Raw genomic sequence first — 23,350 nt, forward strand, 5'->3', positions numbered from 1 at the left:
CCTAGAGGTCCTTGATTCCTGGGGTAGCTTGTGGCTTATGCAGGATTGAGGTGAAGTAGAAGGGAATATAGGGATTCAAACTGGCCATGAACCCCACCCTATATTCATCTGGCTAGTTCAGTGGATATAAACACACATTAACTCCCTTTCCCTTTGATTTGGAATATGTAGTACTACTTCTGGGGACCGGTGACAAACTTTTGGTGTCCTCTTCACACAACAAGATACCCAGAAGGAGGAACAGAAGATCTGAAGTCTAATGAGGTGAGTTGGAAGTCACAATCTCTAGGTCTTGTCCATGACAGCTTGTGGTGACATAAGGTGACTAACTGGCTGTGGCTAAGCCACTGGGCTGCCATTTGTCCACACATTTTCAAAGGGGAGTTTGTGGCCATTTCTCCTTGTTACATAGAGAGGCAGCTGCTGAGGACAAAAGTGCAGAGAAAATCTGGACCCTTGTCCCAAACGTGAAGAAGGATAGCAGGGATCACAGAAACTTGAGAAAGACTCCTTTATTTGACTGGCAGTGAAAGGGCTTATTCTGCTGGAAACGACATTAGGTCAGTTTCAGCCATGTGGTTTGGTGGGGTACTATTTAATCCCCATTTCTCTTAGTTAGGTTAATGAGATAGAGATAGAGCATCTATATTTCTGTGTCCGTGTCTTATTCACTTGCTGTGTTTGGGTCAAGTGCTCATATTACTGTGGTTATACTGTGGACACAATGGACTACATAACCATAAAAACAGTGTAGAAAAGAACGGAACTTTATTAAGTGCCTTTCAAATTTGTTTAAAGGATCCTGGAACTTTAACTGGAGTTCAAGTTAAGTTAAGAAGTTATCTTCCATAACCTAGTAGGATTGCATCACTCCTCAAAATGCACTTTACCAGTTAGGATAGCAAGTCCATTCAGACCACTGTTATGTCTGTGTAACTTTTGCCCTTCATAAATCCCTATTTTCAGGAGGAGAAAAATTTCATTCATAGAAATTTATTCCAAGCTAAAATTGACATAAAATATCTGTGCTAAGAATAATGTGGAATTTTTTATATGTGAAAATCATATATTATATTTAAAATATGCTGCTCTTTTACTTCAAATTCTTTGGGATAAGGACTGTCTTTTTGTTAAATGTAGGTACAGCACCTTGCACAATGGGGCCTTGATTCTTTATTGGGGTTTTAGACTCTACTACAGGACAAATAATCAGAGTAAGAAGTGCATCACATTCTTAAACTAATTTAGCAGAAAATGGTTATTTTCAAGCTACAGGAAAGTTATTGGCTTCACAGGCTATTTTATATTCACAGAACTAAAAAACAGAAAAAAATTAATTAAATTAATGATTACAAGCTGCTTGTCATAATATGAAATACACCCTTCCAAGGTTATGTTTTATGTTTAACATCTGAGTTTTTCATGTTCCGGAAACATAAATATTTTTAGATAAAAAAATTAACAAAACAAATAATAAAAAATCAAAATGAAGGTTGTAACAACCATTACTCCTCTATTGTGCCTATAAGATGTGTGTAAGGGGATGTCTTTTGCATGAGATTGGTGTGTGATATTTCATATTATGTGACATATTCTATACTACATATTAACAGGAGCTCCATGTCCAGAACAAACGTAGTATATATGCCCCTGTTCTATGCATACTCTAATATCTACACACAACTATTTAAAAAGTGTTATCACCAGCTTTAGCTATGGATCTTTTGCCCTTTGTGTTGGCTTGTGATATAATTCTAATACTATTTAAAAGCATGTTGTGTAAGCAAGTACATTGTATGTGAATCAAAAATTGCAGTAGCAAAGCATATTCTAAAGTAACCTAATAACGAAAAATTAGACAATGCTGGTTTCCCTCAACTAAAAAGCAATAGTTATAACATCTTAAGGCACTGCTAATAAGCCAGAAAGCAAACTGAAAAGAAATGGAATTGTGACAACATGCAGAGATTAGTCTGGTTCAGGGCAGACAGCAATTTTGCTTAGGAGATACAAAAAGATGTTTCTTTCAGTTGCTGAGGGTCTTACCTCACAAGAAACACACATTCCACATAAAAGCAAGAAAGAAAAGGAAAAATAAAAAACACTTTTGTAAACACATTGTTATGGACAAATAACCTTAAAAAGCATGCTTTCAATGAAATTCAATGAATAAAAATAACTCAAAAACTAAAATGTCATCTCAAGTGCAGGATGCTGCAGGTATGTCTTAAATTAACCACTGAAATGATGGATGAAAAAGTCTTTGATCTCCATGCCAAGACATTTTGAAATAATATTTTTAAAGAACTATGACATTCTTGTTCTTCAGAGAGGTGTTAGACTTTACATATGAGGTATGTGAAACAATGATTATGGAGAATGATTAGAAATGATACACATGCTTCATGTTGTAAGATAATCCATTTTTACAAGATACTCAGTCTGATACTACAGCATTTCTATTCAAGTCTTAAAGGAAACTGAAAGTTACTGGCAATTCATTAAATATTAACCAAATGTATTTTACATTCCCTAAAGACGATTTTACAGTATAGTTACAGCTATATTAAATAGGAGAACCTAACAAAGAAGGGCAATATGTATTCCAAATACCAAGCAGATTGGAAAAATTGATCTCACATGCATCCTGCTGTAGCTTGCTTAATTTTGGATTCTTTGATGCTTATTATTCTTCAAAACATGCCCATTTGTAACATTTGTATCTGTTAATTAAATATATTGCAACAGAACTATCTCAGAGACAGGATGCTGCAAAGTTACTGATGGATAATTGTGGAATTCACCTTCAGATATTCAATAGCCTGCACTCCTGTTTATGGGTGTCTGTTATGCTTTATCAGTGTTTGGTTAGGAATAAGGTCCCCAGAATAATTCTCAAATATTGATGTTTACACTGGGAGATTTCCAGCTCCTCCCTTCCACCTAAGAATTGAAACTCAATGTAAACAAAAATGTATCATGACTATTTGGGAGACCAGAGTGTCTGCTTAATCAGCAGGGAGGGGAATAGATGGTAGGGGAAAGGAAGAAAATGAGAAGGGAGAGAAGTTTAGGAAATCAGAGGGAGGGATGGAAGGAAAGGCTTTAACACTTTTACAAATTTCCCTTTCAGAAGATATAGCTATTTTATTTTTGATATTTTTCCTTTCTATTTAATTGAAAACTTTAAATATGTAGCTATAAATTTAAGCAGAACAATAATATTTTGTGGGTGCTCCTAATTAAGACAGTTATAACTATACCCTGCACTAATGAACACCTTGGCCTTCAGCATTAGAGCTTCTTTACTATAAACACCTACACCAGAAAGTATATTCAGAAGGGTCCAGCTATTATTTCACATGCAGAAAATACTCTTGTATTATTATAATATGAAGCTCGAGAATGAGACAGATGTAGATGAGTGAAGAACTTTAAAAAACCCAAACTAATAGGAATGGTATTAGAGATAAACTTGATTTTATACATTAATAGTAAAAAAGTAAAATATGTACTATATGGTTGCTTTTTATATAAGATCAGAATGTAACAAAACCAATGTCTGTAAAGTTTAGAAATGTATTTTAGTTTTGCATATTCAATCCCTTGTCTACCATGTAATTTAACTTTTAAAATATTATTCTTTGACCACATTTCAACTTGCACAGTTGTCATTAGCATTTGCAATTTTGCTTTTCCCACCTGGAATATTTAGTCTGGTCTCTTTGATAGCATTCTACAGATAAGAATGAAAAAACCCTCCCCCTTCACAATAAGGAAAACAAATAGACATTGCACCAAAATATTACAACTACCACCACCACCTTACAAAAGGCTAAATTTGACCCTTTTAGTTTAATCTACAGCACCTGGAGTAATTTCTGCTCTGATCTCTGCAAAAAAGAAATAACTTTTATACACTACACTTTACATACTCCACAGTAGCAAAGACCACTACAGTTCTAAACTAATTTTAATTAGATCTTGGTTGCAATAAGCAGACATCAAAATGTAAAGAACATGAGTATTGGAAGCTCAATAAACGTACCTGAGAAATTTCTGGTAGCCAGCATAGTTGTCAAAATGGCCCCCTGTGTACACATATGTTATCTCAAATTAGTGTTATTTATGCACAGTTCTGAGCATGAACAGACCTAAAAGGCAAATGTGTTTAATCATAAATTATTTGAATATCTAAGTCAACTCTGGAATGATGGATTTTTCAAGGCATTATTTGGCATCAAGTGCAGTCCATTGGGAGTTGAGAAACTGTAGCTAATTCTTAAAGCTATTTATTACCTATCATAATATCCCTAAATAGTTACTGATCTATCAGAATATAACAGTGCACAAATCTTTCCACGAATTCATGTGCATACACAAGGTTATTAGTCATCAATTAAATTGCAAACATACAACATTGAGAATAGAACCCAGACTCTTACTTTAGTTATTTGGAATAAGTTGCACCCAACTGAGGGTTTATATGTAACATACACACATGTACACACACAGAGTAAGTATGTGGCTGGCCTCCAAAGAGTAGAAAGAATACAACCAAGTAAGGGAGGTTTTCCTTTATCTAAAGGGAGAAATGCCTATCATTTGTTAAATGGAGGGCCATTGCTATCGTCTTGATTCTAGGGGGGTGTGTAGGTGATATTTATATTAAATGTATCTTGTCTACAGAACATGGATTTGCTAAAAGTTATCTCTATAAAGCACTAAAAATGCTGCTGGAAGCGCATGCATCCAGGCATGCTGAGCTCAGCCTTATGTTGCTTATTGAACCCTGCAACAACACAGTTCACATGGCTGTACTTATTTATAACAGATCTAAGTTCCTGATGTTTGTTTAAACAGCATTTTTAAGTGCTTGCAGGATAGTAATATTCACCATAAAATCCCTTTAAGGAATGGTTATCCTCTACATGAACTATATGCCACCTTATATTTTTACCCTTCCAAAATTACCTGCTACTAAAATGCCCCCTGAAGAAATGTTTTTCTTACCTTTAGTTTTCTTCTTGCATTGAATTTCTTCAAGCAATCTACAGTCTCCTGTCTGTGCATCATAGAGGCCACAGTAGAACGTTGCTGAGTGAGAAGAAAAGAACAATGTATTCACTACACACAAACACATGAGCAATGTTGTATTTACTGGAGAACAAACATATCATAACCTGCATGGGACATATTCTTAATTCTTAGGCTCCTATCATTCACTGGTCTAACTCAAGCAAACCTCAATGCCCCAGTGAAGTCCCCAAGATTTTGCATGGATGCAGGGATCCATGCTAGTGTAACCTGATGCAAAACTGGAGACTTAGTTTGTACTCAGTCCTTACCTATAAAAAATTCCAACTTAAATCAGTGGGGTTTACATCTGTGTAAAGACTGACCAAACAAACCATTTGGATAATATATAATCACAAAAATAAAAAATCAGTAATAGCATCCTGAATTGTGGGGTCCTGCAAAATTCTCTCTTTTTAAAAAAGAAATGGAATTTTATTTAACATTAGCAGTATGGTATGGTACACAGGAACATGAAATGTTTAAGAAGGAAATACTCAACATCCTCCTTAAATTCTCAAATTCATTATCATTTGCATCACTCTATGATAGGGAAGATAATGCAACCTACTAGATTGAATAAAGGGCGGGCACCAGAAATACATCAATTCTGAGTGTGGTTCTGTCAGTGACTCGCAGAGTATCCTTAGGCAAATCCCCTAACTGCTTGTTTCTTAGTTTCACACAATGTGGACAGTAACGTTTACCTATCACCCAGTGTGTTTTAAGAATTGTTCTGAAGATGTAAAGCATAATATAAGTGAGAATTTTTACTGATATTGTTCAATATTGTATTCCCTGAACATGCACATAATAATAATGTCTCAAGGACCCTGGTCCTCCATTCTTCTCAATGCAAGTGGACCTCTGTATCCACTCAGAGTCCCAGTGAAGTCAATGGGGCTCTGCATAGGTACAAGAGTCTGCCTGCATGGAACACTTTCTCAGGCTGGGTCCTCAGATATGATAATTATTTCTAACTACATAAAGTCTAGATAACTACAATTTTATCTCTTCTATTTAACTATATTGCAATGAAACAGCTCTAGAGAAGGAAAAAATAGTCACTAACTTTCTGAATTTGTGTTCTAGATTTCAGAGAATGCTATCAACTATTCTGCATGTAAAAAAGTTTTGGTGTGCAAGTGGAAACTACTTACACAGATCCATGGATGCTTCAATGCCTCTGAGGCTGTGATACGTTTGGCAGGGTTGATGGTAAGCATTTTATTGATAAGGTCTTTGGCTTCAGGAGTCACTGTATCCCACTCTGGTGAAGGAAACTTAAGGAAAAATAGATATGTAATTTTTTCTCTCTCTGTTTTTACACACACACACACACACACACACACACACACACACACACACACACACACACACACACACACTAATAGATAGCACAGCATAAAAGTTTGAGGAGCAAATGAAGCCTGTTATAAAGACAACAATTCAAAACAACTATTTCTGTAAGCAATATATTATTTTTCTTCTTCTTTATTGTTTTGATGACTTCTAATAGGTTTGTTTCAGATGTTAGCTTATTTTGTAGTGCAGCATTTATAGAAACGTACAACAACATGATGCAAACTGACAATTACAGGATGAAAATGCAGGAGGAATAGAATAGATTAAGAAACTCAGGTCAGGGAGTGTGCTTTTCTATGTGTTTGTACAGTGCCTAACACAGTACAGCAATAAAAATAATAAACAACATTATCATATACTATAGACTCATTTGTCTTCTTGGAATGTTAAATAGTGTATATGAATCTTAACGTTAAATAGCCTGGGAGTCACCGGTGATCCACAGAAAACAGGTATCACAGGGGAGTGTGAGTGCTACTTTCTTCAGCAGGGACCATATCTATGGATGCAGTGTCCATTCCTATTTAATCGTTGCCTTCTCCCTGTAGTGCCAACTGGAGTGCTGTGTTTTGCAATATGGGCACTTGATCATGAAGAACTAGACTGAGACCATAAACTCATTTCCACTACAGGACTTAAATGAATGGCTTAAAAAATAGAAAGCTCTGTACGTATGCCTTACCAAATTTTTAAGTCATTCCATCTCTAAATTGCTCAACAGTTGAGCACCAATAGTCTTGACTCCACTTAGTTTAAAATAAATGTACTGCACCGTAAAATCTGTAACACCTCTGAACTACTGGCTTAATCCTTCAAATGTTCACTGCTGGGTACAGTGCGTATCATTCAGTCAATGGGACTATTCCCGCATAAGTATTTACAGAACTGCACTCTGTAACTGTTGTGCCAATTTAGGCAGGCTATGACTTTATGAAAGATAACGCACAGGAAGAAGTCATTTGGGCTGGTAGCACTGGTATGTTGAAGAGTGTAGTTTGTGTCAATTTAGAAATATTACTGACGATGTGAACAAGGCAAAAGTAACCAACATTCTTAAAGGATTTTAGACTCATGTAACTATCAGACTCTGAGACTTTAAGCAACAAGGCAATTTGATAAAAACATACTGTAGAAGGTATTTGTATTTGTAAGGCTCCTTTTGCACTCATTTGTCCCAGCTAGACACACACAGGCAAACTTGTAAGTGAATCAACTGAGATCACAGCTGTGATACTCTGTAACTAATTAACTGAAATGTAAAATCAGTAACACTAAGCAGAAGAAAGAGAAACCTTGTGCTCTCTGAATACCACCCCCAAAAAAACAACAGCTGTAAGTTTGGAGGCAAAGGCACATAGTAGTAGTAAAATACAGGTACTGTGTAAATAGGCAGATAGAAAATATATTGTATAAGAGTAAATATTAAATATTGTATGTTGACAACATGATAACACAAAGTACAGTCCAAAGAGATGTTTACACATATAAAGAGGGTGAATCAAAGATGCTGATAAAAACAGAAATATTTAGGAACTAATTCCTACTTAGTTTTCACTCTCCTCTTAGTCTAGCAAACTCATTTTGAAAGCTGTAATTAAAAACAATTTATAAGAGTAGCTGATAAGCATAATACATACATCATAAGCACCAGCCTTGATCTGCTGGTACAGTCTGTGCTGGTCTTCATCCCAGAAGGGAGGGTATCCCACAAGGAGAATATAAAGAATGACACCTGCAGAAAGTCCAGAGTAACATTGATTAAGCCATTCATGCAAACATGCCCCAGTGAACATGAACTGAATCGTACCTGAAGGCTGTGCAAAACAGATGCAAACGAATCAGGCAAATGACTTATTTGGTTGTACAACTAAACAGAAATCCTTCCAGATGTTAGAAAATAAACATCCTGACAATATTCTGGGGCAGGTGTAGCATTCACATGATAACACTCTGGAACAAAGACTATCTGCTAGGAAATGGTGCCTGGATACTATAGTGACAGGCACTTTGGAAATCTCTAGTTAGCTAGAGACAGACAGAGAGATATCCTCTAGCCCTACTTGGAACAGTCTTAGACAGAACAGAGGTTAAAACCAGCCTGCTAACGTAACTGCTCCCATTAGTGAAGATGCAGTGGTGGTAAAGATGGTGGGAAATTTTAAGAAAAGAGTCTATCATAGACAAGGCCCAATCAGTCTCAGTAGAGTGGAAGACTCAGACTTTGTAGATATTAAGGTTGAAAGGGACCAATATGATCATCTAGTCTGACTACCTGCACAACGCAGGCCACAGAACCTCACCCACCCACTCTGTAATAGACCCCCTAACCTATGACTGAGTTATTGAAGTCCTCAAATCATGGTTTAAAGACTTCAAGGTACCAGCAAGTGACCCGTGCCCCATGCTACAGAGGAAGGCGAAAAACCGCCATGGCCTCTGCCAATCTGACCTGAGGGAAAATTCCTTCCTGATGCCAAATATGGCAATCAGCTAAACCCTGAGCATGTGGTCAAGACTCACCAGCCAGACACCCAAGAAAGAATTCTCTTTAGTAACTCTGAACCCCCTGCATCAAACATCACATCACAGTCCATTGGCATATTTACCACTAGTAGTCAAAGATCAGTTAATTGCCAAATTAGGCTGTCCCATCATACTGTGACGTTGGCTGAATTAGGGGGACCATTTACGATATTATTTAATATCAATATTTCAAAATTACAATAATTCATGAGATAGGCCATGTCAGGTACTGTTAGAAAAGTTATAATTTGCTAAGTATGATATTATTTATGTACATGTGTCATATTTGTGTTAGAAGTTATGGATATGTTTGACGTATCTATATTTCAACTTGGGCTGTGTTTCTGGATGACACCCCAGACAGGACGGCTGCAGCACTAGGCTGCTTAATGGCCCATTAAGGAAACTCACAGATGAAATGGGCCGAGGGGGAGAAGCAAGGGATACACTTGATGAATCACCAGGACTCACTCATGTGACCCTGAACTCCATCTTATTCCTGTAAATTTCCACAAGCAGCATGGAACAGGCCAATGGATATAAAAGGCAGCTGCACCACATCCATTTTGACTTCAGTCTGTCTTCAGTCTTCACCTACCTCTGGATCAACTACTCATCTACAACTGAAGCTGTGAGAAAAAGGACTGAGACCCATCCAGGTACTAGATGTACACCAGAGGGACTATACAAGCCTGCAAACTCCACAATTCTACTAGAAAACTGATATATATGGACTTTCCAATCATTTGTATGTATCTGATTGTTTTAGTCATTTAACATTTCTCTTATAGTTTGTTTCTTTCCTTTTATAATAAACCTTTAGTTTTATTTACTAAAGGATTGGCTGGCAGCGTGGTATTCTGGGTAAGATCCAAACTTATATTGATCTAGTACTGTGGCTGACCCTTTGGGGTCAGAAGAACCTTTTTGATGAAGAGCATAGAGTTTTAAATAACTGGTCTCTTTACTGGACCTAGTGGTTTACAGTGAGCCAGAGACTGAAATGCAGTAAAGGGGGCTGTGTATATTTTTATTTTGGCTTCTCGACAACAAGTGTGGGGAATCAGAAGCACTGTTTGTGACTGGTTGGGAAGTCTGACTTCAATGTCACCCACCAGTGCTGGGAGAATCTGCTCTCCTTTTACAGCTTGCCCTGACCTTGGCATTTCCAGGTGGCTACTCTAGACATGGACTGGTCACACCATCCCCTGCATAAATTTATCAAGCTCAGTTTTGAAGCCAGCAAGGTTTTCTGCTCCCACCCACTGCTCCCCTTGGAGGGTTGTTCCAGAACTCCACTCCTCTGATGGTTAGAAACCTACATCTAATTTCAAGTCTAAACTTCTTGATGGCCAGTTTACATCCATTTGTTCTTGTGTCCACATTCGCGCTGAACTTGCATAATTCCTCTCCCTCTCTGGTATTTATTCCTCTGATGATATTTATTCCTTCCATTTATAGAAAGCAATCATATATCCCCTCAATTTTCTTTTGGTTAGGCTAAACAAGCCAAGCTCTTTGAGTCTCCTGTCACAAGGCAGGTTTTCCATTCCATGGATCATCTTACTAACCCTTCTCTGAACCTGTTCCAGTTTAAATTAATCTTTCTTAAACATGGGGAAACAGAACTGCATACAATATTCCAGATAAGGTCTCACCAGCGCCTTGTATAACGGTACTAACATCTCCCTATCTCTACTGGAAATACCTTTTCTGATGCATCCTAGGACCGCATTAGCTTTTTTCACGGCCACATCACATTGGCATCTCATAGTCATCCTGTGATCAACCAATACGCCCAGGTCCTTCTCCTCCTCTGTCACTTCCAACGGATGCATCCCCAGCTTATAGCAAAAATTCTTGTTATTAGTCCCTAAATGCATGACCTTCCATTTTCCACTATTAAATTTCATCCTATTTCTATTACTCCAGTTTACAAGGTCATGCAGATCTTCTTGTAAGATATCCCAATCTTTCTCTGTATAGGCAGTACCTCCCAACTTTGTGTCATCCGCAAATTTTATTAGCGTATTTCCATTTTTTGTGCCAAGGTCAGTAATAAAAAGTTTACATAAGATTGGTCCCAAGCCTCCCACCAGCCTGACAGTTCACCTTTCAGTACGACTCGTTGTAGTCTTCCCTTTAACCAGTTCTTTGTCCACCTTCCAATTTTCATATTAATCCCCGTCTTTTCCCAATTTAACTAATAATTCCCCATGTGGAACCGTATCAAATGCCTTACTGAAATCTAGGTAAATTAGATCCACTGCATTCCCTTTGTCTAAAAAATATTTGATATCTTCTCAAAAAAGGAGATTAGGTTGGTCTGGCACGATCTACTTTTTGTAAAGCCATGCTGTATTTTGTCCCAATTATTGTTAATATCGATGTCCTTAACTACTTTCTCTTTCAACATTTTTTTTCCAAGACCTTGCATGCTACTGAGGTCAAACTTACAGGCCTGTAGTTACCTGGATCACTTTTTTCTCCTTTCTTAAAAATAAGAACTATGTTAGCAATTCTCCAGTCATATGGTACAACCCCTGAGTTTACAGAATCATTAAAAATCCTTGTGACTACTGAAAAGATAAACATGAGATGAAGAAACATTTTAAAATTAACACTGAAATACATTAAACAGAGGCTCTTAGCTGACAGAGTACCATGCAGTGGGCTAAACAAAGATCTTCATAATTGTTTCTTACCACATGCCCACATGTCCACTGGCTTCCCATAGGGATCTTTTCGTAACACCTCTGGTGAAAGATACCCTGGTGTCCCAGCAAAACCTGTAAGAAAACATGGTAAGAGAGTTAGCCAGTAAGTCATGAGAACAGTTGTGTTCTCCATAATTGTATATACAGTATAACAAACAGTTGCACAGAAATGAAGCTTATTTGATTAACAAATGTGCAAAACAGGAAAGTATCTTGCATTCTTCAAACAGGATATAAATTCTTGGCCAAATTCTCTGCTGGCATAAATCCATGGACTTCAGTGCAACTCTTCCAAAAAGAATTGTCCCTCACACAATTTTGCAGGACAGTATAATGCACAGAAAAAGATCCTGATTGGTTCAGAGCTAAATATAGTATCTGTGAGTCACTAGGTGCTCCATCTGATAACAAAAATTCCACTGGAAGGGGAGAGAGAGAGAAAGTTCAACACCCTGTTACTATGCAGGGTATGCGAGTTCAAGTTCTTCATTGTAGGGCTAGCTATAGGTAGGTCTACACTAAAATCAAAAGGTGTGACTGTAGCTTAGACAGACACACCTCTGTCTGCTTTAATTTAGCTCGCATAGTTAAAATGCAGTGAAGCTACAGCAACGCAGACTTTAGCGCGGGCTGTACAAGCCTGCCCAGGACACTCTGATTACATACTTGCGTTGATAGCTCACACTGAAACATATGCTGCTGCGGTTTCACTGCTATTTTTAGTTATGCTAGCTAAATTAAAGCTGGCATGGGTATGCTTACCTGAGTTGTAATCAATCCCTCCACTTTCAATTGCAGTGTAGCATACCTTATGGCACTTGACATGCATCAGAAGGAGCTGCTTCTTGCTACAGTTCTTCAGAGTAGCATCCCATCCTATCGATTATCCATCCCATATGAATTTCCAGGCTCATAGATCATGCACAAATAGTCAACAGTGCACTTAATTAGGCATGATCCATGCATGTTCCTTGCAAAAACCTGAACAAATCATCCTTGCACCATGGGCTTTGGACTTTTACCAGTGTAAGTAAAGACGAGGGCCTAATTCCGAACTCACAGTGGCATAAATCAAGAGTAACTCCATGAAAGTCAATGGAGAATTAAGCCCAAATTATTTACAATGCAAGGGTTTTGGGGAAAAGTGGGGACTTAAAACATTATGAGAAAAGGGTAGAGGGAGAAAATTAGGACTCCAAAACAGGCACAGATCCCTTCATCTCCAAAGAGTAAAACAAATAAAAACTGCTATGTTACAACACGCTACCTTCCTCATTCCACTAACAGCTGAATCCATAACAAAGATATTTTGAAAACAAATCCATTCACACTCTCTTTCCTCTCCTTGTGAGTCCTCCCTACAACTCCCCCACACTTCCTCTATCAAATGAGGAGGATTTTAACAGCTGGGAGAGGATCAACCAGAGGGTGAAGGTTTGAGTTGGTTCGTTTTGTTTTTCAGAACCACTTTGTCCACCCCTAACTTCAACAGTATAACAGTGCTGTTTGATTAAAGAGTAATACTGATCCTATCCTATTACTGCTTTCATACCAGAGGCTTTGGTCACTTTCCACTTTGGTTTCATATTTTAATTACATGATAATGTTAATCTTTCACTAACCCACACAACAGTGTACAGAATTTCTTACATTATACCCTTCTTGAAGTTTTGTGTGGCAGTCCCAGCTGAATTACTTGTAACCCAGAACATTTACTTTAAATGCGTCACAGCTCCATAGGATGAAGTACTGGATTTTTACGGAGACCCATGGAAACTGCAGAATCATGGCACTCTTCTGAATTCATCCTATTACTGAAATACTAGTTAAAATATCTCAGGATTAAAGCTCACCCTGCTTAATTTTTTCCTGATATGCTTGCTGTCTTCCAACTGTTTTTGCCATGAGTACACACCAACTGCATTCTGTATTATTTTTGATCAAGCCAGTTGTGCTGGCTTGTTCAGATATATGCAGTGGTGATATGTAGATCCCCAATGCAATTCTGTGTCTTCTGGATTATAGAAATTCACTATAAAAAAAGCAGAATTTAAAACACTTGGACTAATGAATAGTATGCATAAATGTATAGATATGTATCCATATGTACAGATATGTATCCAAGTCTTCAGGTACTAGCATGGCTAACTTGCTTTTTGCACAAATCATTTTGTTCATTATTCTAATGCTTTGAAAGCAACCTCCTCTTTTTTAATTTAATATTTAAACATAGTTTTCCAATTATGGTAAATGTGAATAGGTATTGTTCCTTTGGGGTCCTAATTATTTTTGCCTTGACATCTGTTTGCGTTACTAGCACCTTATTCATACATACCTTAGAATTTTTTTAAAACTATCAATAGACTGTTTTTCTCACTTTTCTTTTGATCTTGTGGTATTGATAATAATGAATTAGCAATTGGAAGATGTTTACTACATTAAATGAGGCCTGGATGAGCTGATTGATTAGTTATCTTGGGGATGTATTATCTTTTTTGAGTAAGGTATTTGGAGGCTGAAGGGGACAATGTTTGTCCCCCACCCCTAGTGATCACACACCTGATGTCCACCTACTACCCTCCACCACACGGATCTCAGAGTGTATGTAAAGGGCTCCGTCAGACCCCCTTCTTGCATGAACTAGAGGGTACTATATCTTAATGTATATCTTCCCTCTTAAAGGAGTGGGAGGAAAAATGGGCTTCAGGAAATGACTTCAAGTAAGAAGTATTTCCTCTTTTTGAAGTCATAATGAACGCATTTGATTCCACCCTCCAGTATATCTTTGTGGGACTCAGGGTACGTCTACACTGCCGGGACTGCACGGATTGATGCAGCGGGATCAATTGAGTGGGCAGTGGAGACAGACTCAATCGATCCCGGAAGCACACTCCGGTTGACGCAACAAATCCCGCCCCACCCGAAAAAAGCAAGGCTGTGTCAACCAGAGGGCATTTCCCTACGTCACTTGCATATCTCCCGTTGACAGCTGCCAGCAGCGTAGATCAGACATTCGGTTTCTCAGTGCCTAGATGATGTCTGCAAATGGGACTCAGGCTCCTCAGTCACATAAGTACTTTTGAAAATTTTACCCACTGAGTTTTTAGCAAGATGCTGAGCACCCCAGACTTTGCTAAAGTGAGAAAAATTCAGGATGCTCAACACTCTGCAGGAAGAAGCCCAAAGTGAAGTAAGGTATAGAAACTGAATTATTAACAAAATAGCCAACCACTAGTATGCATGATTTGCTTATTACTAGAGTGGGAACAGGAAGGGTTGTGAGGATGGACAGAACATAAACAGAAGATAAAAGAAGGTTCACTTACCAAACCAAGCCTGTTGTTCTCCTTGGACTTCTATAGCCAATCCAAAGTCTGCCAATTTTACAGCTGCTCCCTTGGATTTGCTAGCTAAAAGTAAGTTTTCAGGCTTTATTTATTGAGAGAGAGAAAGAGAAAGAGAGGAGGGAGATATGAGATGAGAACATATTCTAAATAATTTTTTTTAAACATTTATATTTTCCAGTACACTATTCAGTGATAGTTCTGTACTTTTCAGTATTGCCTATCTTAAAGAGTGAAGGAAAAAAACATGTTTTTTCTCCTGAGCATTACAGAGACCTATGAATTTCATTCCTGCTTCTAAAGGACCACCTGGCCTACAAATGACCTTCCCAATCCTTCATGACAGCAAAACTAAGGGAGAAGTGTAGACCTACTGGAGAGTTTATGGGGACCTGAGTGATTATATAACTGTATGGCGCCTGCCTTTGTGACACAATATGTAACAGCTGGTCATCATAATTTACCTACAAAATTGCTGCAGGAAAAAAAATAGGTTGGGTTCAATCTACATGCAGAGTTTTTGCAGGATCAGGCGGATTATCTATAGTAAAATTATAAATGTGTTTTGCATCATACATTAGTAGTAACAGAAAGAGTCATGATTTTATATACCTATTTACAGAATGGATATAAAATAGATAATATAGTGCAAGCTCTTTAGCATGGGGACTGTTCCCCCTCTCTGTTTGCACAGTGCCTCCTCCCACATGGTCAGTTCTACCAGAAACAACAACAGCAAGGATAGCAATAATAGCTACTGTTATTTTGTTGTTGCTATTTGTCATCACTTTCAATCACAAGTTATATTCTAGTCAACAGCAAGAAGCTTTCGTATTTTTATCCAAATAAATGCTTCTAAACAATTGCTGTACATTGAAGCTGAGTCTTTTTTGTGTAAGTATATCTACCAGTATTGCCAATTATTATTAATTTAGATAGAACACTATTAGTGATTGCTTATGAGTTTCAGAAGAAACTGGCAAAAATTCCTGCACTTCTGAAAATATTTTGATGAGGTATTTTGTAAGTAAGGTACTTTGATTTGTTTTTAATGTGAATTCAAATGTAACATTAATTTTACACATTTAAAATAGAATCTAAGGAAATACAAAAGTTAACATTCCAAATAGTGTATTTAGTTTAAAATATGTCTGTGTATGCTGTTAAACATGGCCCTTAGAATATACAGGATGTGTATCTTTGCAAAGATAAGGCTGCTAGAGCAAAGTTAACTCTTTTAGAATTTGCAGAATATTGTAGAATTCAGAAAAAATATAGCTGAGATGCTAATTGGGGGACCCAAAGTTCTTTCCCTGATATTTCCTTTTTTCTCTGATATTAAACCATTTTACTTTAAAAAAAGGACGTGTCCAATGTTTACTGTAATTACAATATCCCTACTGCAAATTTATCCCAGTAATTACCTGAAGTATCTCTTGTGCAGAGATGTTAAAATGGTGCACCAGCCCATCACATCTGGTCTTAAAGCGAGGCCCCGATGCTTATATGCTCACTGTTCACATGCTTAAGGTTAATCATGTGCATGATGTTTCCTAGATGAGGGCCTATGACTGTAAGCTTTTGGGGGTAGAGGCTGTCTTTTAGCATATGTCTGTACAGTGTCTAGCATAAAAGGGCCCTACCCCGCACAGGGCCTTTAGGCACTGCAGGGACAATGATAATCATAATGTTTTCTTACTAGGTTCTTCTAAAATCATGGTCAGTTTATTTTTTCCTATCACACAAAACTTCTATTGATCAAAAACCTAGCAAACAACTACCTCTTCATAAAATGCTGTTTACTTGAACCAGTTTTTTTCTTTTTTCCTTGCTATTTTTGTTGTAGCTGTATCTAGAAAAGGTTTAATCAAAAGTATTTTTAAAAGTGTTAACTATTTTTGCACTCTCACTGAATTAAAAAATGGCTGAATGAAACTTCCTTGACTTCTCGTCTTCTGCCTATCCCCAAAAAATCAACTCTGGGTTGAGACCAAACATGGAAATTCAGCCCTAAAGGAATTAGTTGTTTTTTAAGCCATTACTGAGCACTGAAAACAAGGGATTGTATGAAAACTGCTTTAGTAGTAATGAAAACTATAATATAGCTGTAGTTCTTCAGCAGGGTTTCCTTCCCACCTCCTCAGTGGTATATGTTATGGAAAAACTGGATTTCCAAAAGAGATATGAGCAAGACATCTAATCGCTCACCCTATGTCATAAAAATCATTGTGTTAAAAACATGTTTACAAGATTCATTCAATAAATAATAGGTGACAATTAATTAAAATAAAGATTAAGGTTTCCCAGAACAAAATTTAATCTATTTGTCACTTGAATTATTTCCATCTACTTAAACCACAGTACCCCCAATACTTAAAAAAATATTAAAATGTTTAACTTTGACAAGTTCTATAAATATTAATATAAATAATGTTACAGTGTGTCTCATTTCCCCATACCTATTTCAGTGAACAGTCTAAGGGCTAGTCTACACCTAAAACTTACAGCAGCACAGCTGTGACGCTGTAAAAGTGCTTGTGTAGCCGTGTTAGGTTGATGGGAGAGAGCTCTCCCGACAACATAATAAAACCACCTAAACGAGTGGTGGTAGCTATGTTGGCAGGAGAGTGTCTCCCTGCTGACATAGCGCTGTCCATACAAGTGCTTAGACCGGCCAAATTTATGTCACTCGGGGGGTTGTTTTTTCACACCCCTGAACAACAAAAGTTTTGCCAGCCTAAGTACTAGTGTAGACAAGGCCTAATATAGTCTTAGAGGTTTTCAGTCAGGCAGAGAGAGAGAGAGGTTGACAGTAATTACTTCCTGGAATGCATTGCTTATGTAAACCACTTAAAGCAATGGATGATCCTATTTGTTTGTGATCTTCATCAATTTCATACACTGTCATTTGACACACAGGAGTCCTAATTTGTCAAACACTTCACAATGTGCTCCCATTCAACATAGAGTGTCAGTCTTTTTTTTCCTTTTCTCTTAATATGCCATTAGAAATCTGCAATTTCCCTACCAAACAGAATTCAAGTACTGTAAGCAAATACCACTGTCATAAAATAATAAATATGTTTCAGTAAAAAAAAAAAGAAGCACATTTACTCCATTGACAGGATCAACAGCCTCCCAGGCAGTGCAGTGTGGGACTGTATCCTTCAAGAACATGCAGCTGTCAGTTCAGGATAACAAGAAACACACTAGATATTTATCATGCATGAACTTCAAAGGACTAGGACATATATGCATAACTGGAGAGGACTTTGGAGATTTTACAGCGTAGTCCTGTATGTGTTCCATGAAACTAATAAATCGGTCTGGATCAAACAGTTGCCCCCTGCATGAAGGAAGTTTGGCTGCAGTTATGCATGTAGAAAAGCAGTGATGATTTTAAAAGTTACTTGTAAATAAATTAGCACAGAGCTGAGTTTATGGTTTGTGTGGGGAAAGGTCTTTATTCATAAAAGTTGTGTGTAGGTTTTAATATATCTGGAGCATAATCTTGATTTTTTTTTTCCACCATGGGAGTCTGTGGGGAGTGGAAGGGGGGTGTTAGTCATCTTAGATTCTCAAAAGAAACATTGCTGCTGATTTCCAGAGTCAGTGTAACTTAGATCTTGAAATTTCTACATGGAAGAGTGCTGTGAACTATGTGAAAGAAGGCAGCCTCTAATAAATATTTCTACCAGCAATTTTTAAAATCCTATGAGACAGTTTTTTTCTGGATTTGGGTTCTAGACCCATTCCAATATATCAAGATTCCCAAAAAATGTTCCCTGGAGCTTTTCCTGGTAGTCACATGATGCCAGATCATCTCTTCATTTCTAGCTGCTCAACTGCATTAAAAAAGAGCTAGACATATACGTGTAATTTCCTAAAATTAACCCAGATCATCCTCTCTCACTAAACGGTTAAGGACATTTTGCAAGCATGCTGTCAGGATATGGATGGGGTTGTGAAAAAGCTACCTACAGGTCCAATTCCAGGTAGCCTTTCTTGGCTTCCTTCCTGGAGCTTCTCCAGATCCTTGTGTGGAGAGAGTTCCTGTGGAAATCTGAACATGTCCCTGGACTGTATTCCCTTTTCTGTGTAACTTCTGTTGGGGCTAAAGAGAGCTGATTTTCTGTTTCCTAAAGTTTTAATTTTGAAAACAACATTATTTCAAAATTAAGCACTAAAGTGTGGCAGGAACAAATTCTCTCTGCTGCTTCTAGTTCATTCAGGATTTGCTAAAATAAAAAATCCACCCATGGGCTTGGGTAGAGAAAACAGTTGGGTTACAGAAGGGCTCATTCTTTTTTCATGCAACTCTGAAGAAAATGTCACTTTATATGAACTTATGAATGGCACTACAAACCATTCTTTATTCTTTCAGTGTATATAGCTACACTCGTTTCTTTAACCCCTTCAATGCTAGAAGGATAATACAATGGGATAATATATAATACATATATACAGTGGGAACAGGCATCTTTAGAGCAGCTGGACAAATTTAATATCCTTTCATTTAAAGCTGGTGCTGAGACATGTGTTATCCAGCTGCTGAGCAGGATTTGTAGATTGGACAGAGACTTGGCATTGTAATACCGTCCAAAATATGAAATATGGGAGCTCCAAAAGAGCAAAATGGGAATGCTGTCCATGTTTTTGGAATCCACCACATCCTCTAGGTTTTCTGATTCCTGTTTTCCTGAATTACAACTCCTTAGGTTCATCTAGAGTAACATTAAGGAAATTTATAAATAAATAAAGTAACTATACAGCTCTTTCCTAGGGGTGAGTGATGAGGGGAAGGAAGACAACATTCTGATCCTGGCTCTACCATCGGTGATGGCCTATGGAAAGCCCCAACCTGGAAAGGATGTGCATGGATGAAAAGATAGATGGATGGATCGATAAACACAATCCCTGAACAGGTTGAGAGGATTTTAGAGGGTCACTCTAATTATAGGTGGAGTGATCTTGTTGCCACTGAAGGAAAGAAAGGAAAATATTTACAGTTCCACTGGACAAATCTGTTAACTGTACTTGTTTTTTTTTTTAAACTGAAATTGTATTAAACAGGAACAATCTGTTCAATTAAGGTAGATACTCCAATTTGGTGAAATGTTTTGGTAAAGTCTACAAGCAAGTTTCTGCAAAAAGACATGCTCATCTCTTCTCCTTTACATGCACATCTGCAGCTGAACAGTAACTAGGAGCTGTGTCGTGTGAGATCTGCTCCAACAGTATTACTCACCTTCAAGTCCCGATGGACTACGCCCATCTGATGGCAGTGTAGCACAGCCTCCAGGATCTGCTGAATGCAATGACTGCATGCAAACACCAGGGGGCGTGTGTTAGTTCCAAGCTTACACTCACTCTCTGTATACCCTCAGCGAGACTGGGTTAAAGTGCAAAACTAGCAAACAACTGAAGATGTTCTTACACAATCTTCAGAAATATACACACATCACTCACACAGAGTAGCTACTATCTCAGAAATACCGGATTTCGCCACGTGAAGGCTTTACTTTATTTTAACCTACTGTGATCTGTACGGGGCGTTTGGAAGGAGGAAGGATACACTATTTTGGAGATTACTGTATTTTAAAAATGCAACAGAGCGTTGGTACCGAAAATGTGTTGTTAAAATTGTTTACAAAGTTACATTAAATATTTAGTGGCATCTGTTCCTTTTCCTCCCTTACTTACTGAGAGCTTTCTGTTGCATTAGAAATCACAGCAGCCATTCAGGTAAAATTACTAGAAGTAATACATATTAGATAAATTATTAACTTCTCATGCTTTAATTTAGTTGGCAATCACCATCTCTTGCCTGAGGGTTCGTCATACTCTAATGGAGCAATGTGTGACCAGTTGTTCTGCTACTGCAACCCATGGTCTCAGAACAGAAGTGGTGTTTAAATCTGCAGGCTAACATACATCACAGCCAAAGTGCAACTCCAGATGCATACAGAATGATTAATGAAATCCCTTCCAAAATATATATATCGCACAACCATGTTCAGCTAGGTGGAGTAAATCCAACACCTTGGAAGGTTACAGGTTTCAATATTAAAGCAACTATATTTCCCCTTTTGCCATGATGTATGTTAGGCCTGTAGACTTGCAAACTGGAAAGAGGCATCATGCATTATTTATTCATTTAGTCATTTTGAGAGTGAGGAGGATAAGCAAGGGAACATCTCAGCCGACCCACCCTCTGCCCTTTCAAAGTTAAAAAAAAAAAAAAAAAAAAAAAAAACTCTTATCCAATTTATGGGCACCAGATACTGACCTTCAGGTCTCTGTGAACTATGCCATTTAGGTGACAATGATTAACACTTTCTAGAATCTGCTGTATACAATGACTGCAAAGATACAAGGGCAGAATGGAAGGGAGAACATTTTAAAGGCACATAATCACATTAAATACAAAATAAAATAAAACTTAAAAAAATATATAAGGAACAAAAACAGATTTACATTTCCTGACAAATTTTAATTGTACATGGAACTAGAACAAAACAACGCTGAATATAAAAATATTTCCAGATCTAAAACAAAAAATAATAATTAAAACAAAACAAACAAAAAAGACGTTTAACATTTAAGTATGATATTATCAGACAGAACAATTTGTGTGGTGTTTTTATTCAGCAGCATGGAGATTTATAAAGAATATATCATATCTTAAAAAAAAATAAAAAATAAAACCAAACAGAAAAAATCCTTAGTGGTTTCTGATGTACTTTCTGAAAAAGTTTATAGTCTGATGTCAATGTTAACACACAAGTATTGAAACAAGGAGATGAACAAAAATGAAATGATATAGAAGAAACAAGAGTAAAGAGGTTTTAAAAAATGAATAGGGAAAAGTAAAACATTTATCATTTTGAATATAATGGTTTCTTGTTGAAAGTATTATTGAGAAAATAAATGTAAATTATTCAATAAGGATGTATACATTTTCATTCAAAACAGCAGTGACAACAACAGTTTGGTTAATAGCCACATGTAAAATGGAAATCAGCATTAAAGGCCCTGTAACAAAATTTTCAAACATAAGTGTATGAAGATAGTTTCCTAAATCAGGTATACAACTAAATGCTGAGAACCCATAGCTCTCATTGAAATAGTTACCTCTGAAAAATGAGGCCACTTTTATTTAGGCGCTTAAAATATGGAATTAGCAATCTGGTTTTGTACATTCAATTTGAATTTTTTGGCCAGTCTACAGTGCCAAAAAAGCCTGGCTGAAAACTTTGGTCTTCTACAGCAATGGAATAATTTTCAGACATTTTTAGCACAGTTACAGCCAATGAGAAGGGCTCATTTTTACTTCTCATTGTGTCAGAAGTCTGGGACTATATGTACTGTACTTGTCAAAGGGCTACGAATTTGATGCTGATCATATTAAATGTTTTTGTCATGAAATTCAGAAGGGACAGTCATATATCAGCAAGTCCAGTTCTGAAAACCCTTTCTTACGTCAGTAGTCGCTAACTCATTTAAGTAGTTCTATTGAAATTAATTAAACTGCTTGCATGAATAAGGACTACTTAGGTAAGGCTTTGCAGGAACAAGACCTATTTTATTATAAACTATGCATCTATAAAGCTCGTTAGTTATTTCTAAGGACACACATACACACAGAGATGCATAACACGCCTGAACATCACACTTATTGAATACAGTATGTATTTGTATGCACCCCTTTGCATCATGAAATAATAACATTTAAAACAAAATAATCACCTCAGTTTTTCTTTCTTTAAAAACACAGCATAACCACTTTGTGGCATTTGGCATCAACATTAGAAAATGAGAGTGTTTTCACAGAACTAAGGAAATTAGAGTATGCAAAAAGTATTCAGTCAGCCCCCCACAACTGCTAATCCAGTTTTCTCCCTTCAGTATGTTTTCTCCAGACTAATTTCTCTTGGGAGATTATATTTCAGTCTAATCAATTTCAGTGTCAGGAAGTTTCCTAACATCCAGCCCAGGTTTTCCTTTGCTCACCATCATCCCATTACGACTTGTTATACACACTTGGGACACTGCTGATGTTTTCTCTCTGTCTGCTAAATGAAATTTAAAGGACAGAAGATTTGCACTGTTATTTAAAAAATGTTTTAAATAAAGTGACTGTAGTCTAAAAAAACAACCCTTACCATTGTCAAGGACTCACTGAATGTTATATTACTACATGGCATCTCTATATCATGGTGATTTGGGTACTATAAATATATAGAAGCAAAATACCTAGTTAAATTTATTTTAAAAAGGAAATTTCCCACAGAGTTTAGCAATGGGACAAATATGAAGAGGCGC

At 37.1% G+C, this 23,350-nt stretch overlaps 1 protein-coding gene and 1 long non-coding RNA gene across 17 annotated transcripts in view; one reads left to right on the forward strand and one right to left on the reverse strand.

The window, feature by feature from the left end:
* The window catches only part of LOC137160223 (uncharacterized), a 30,152-nt gene extending 23,858 nt beyond the window's left edge, over window positions 1–6,294 (forward strand). The window contains exons 2-3 of the long non-coding RNA XR_010921816.1: window positions 172–264; window positions 6,169–6,294. This is a non-coding gene — a long non-coding RNA (uncharacterized lncRNA). The remainder of the gene's footprint in view (window positions 1–171; window positions 265–6,168) is intronic.
* Window positions 1–23,350, reverse strand: part of CAMK2D (calcium/calmodulin dependent protein kinase II delta) — a 251,327-nt gene that overhangs the window by 62,670 nt on the left and 165,307 nt on the right. For 9 of the 16 annotated variants that reach the window (XM_067558664.1, XM_067558663.1, XM_067558659.1 and 6 more), the window contains exons 6-12: window positions 21,315–21,387; window positions 15,008–15,110; window positions 11,670–11,753; window positions 8,079–8,173; window positions 6,237–6,359; window positions 5,014–5,097; window positions 4,049–4,091 (exon numbers count right to left, since the gene is read on the reverse strand). In XM_067558664.1, the coding sequence (XP_067414765.1) occupies window positions 4,049–4,091; window positions 5,014–5,097; window positions 6,237–6,359; window positions 8,079–8,173; window positions 11,670–11,753; window positions 15,008–15,110; window positions 21,315–21,387 (605 nt within the window). Of the gene's footprint in view, window positions 1–4,048; window positions 4,092–5,013; window positions 5,098–6,236; window positions 6,360–8,078; window positions 8,174–11,669; window positions 11,754–13,534; window positions 13,628–15,007; window positions 15,111–20,273; window positions 20,347–21,314; window positions 21,388–23,350 lie in introns of those variants that run through there. The other 7 variants (XM_067558674.1, XM_067558675.1, XM_067558673.1 and 4 more) reach the window with 3 other exon arrangements.

Source organism: Emydura macquarii, unplaced genomic scaffold (assembly GCF_026122565.2).
Source record: "Emydura macquarii macquarii isolate MOO-44397 ecotype Brisbane River unplaced genomic scaffold, CSIRO-AGI_Emac_v2 contig_2171, whole genome shotgun sequence".
NCBI lineage: Eukaryota > Metazoa > Chordata > Testudines > Chelidae > Emydura > Emydura macquarii.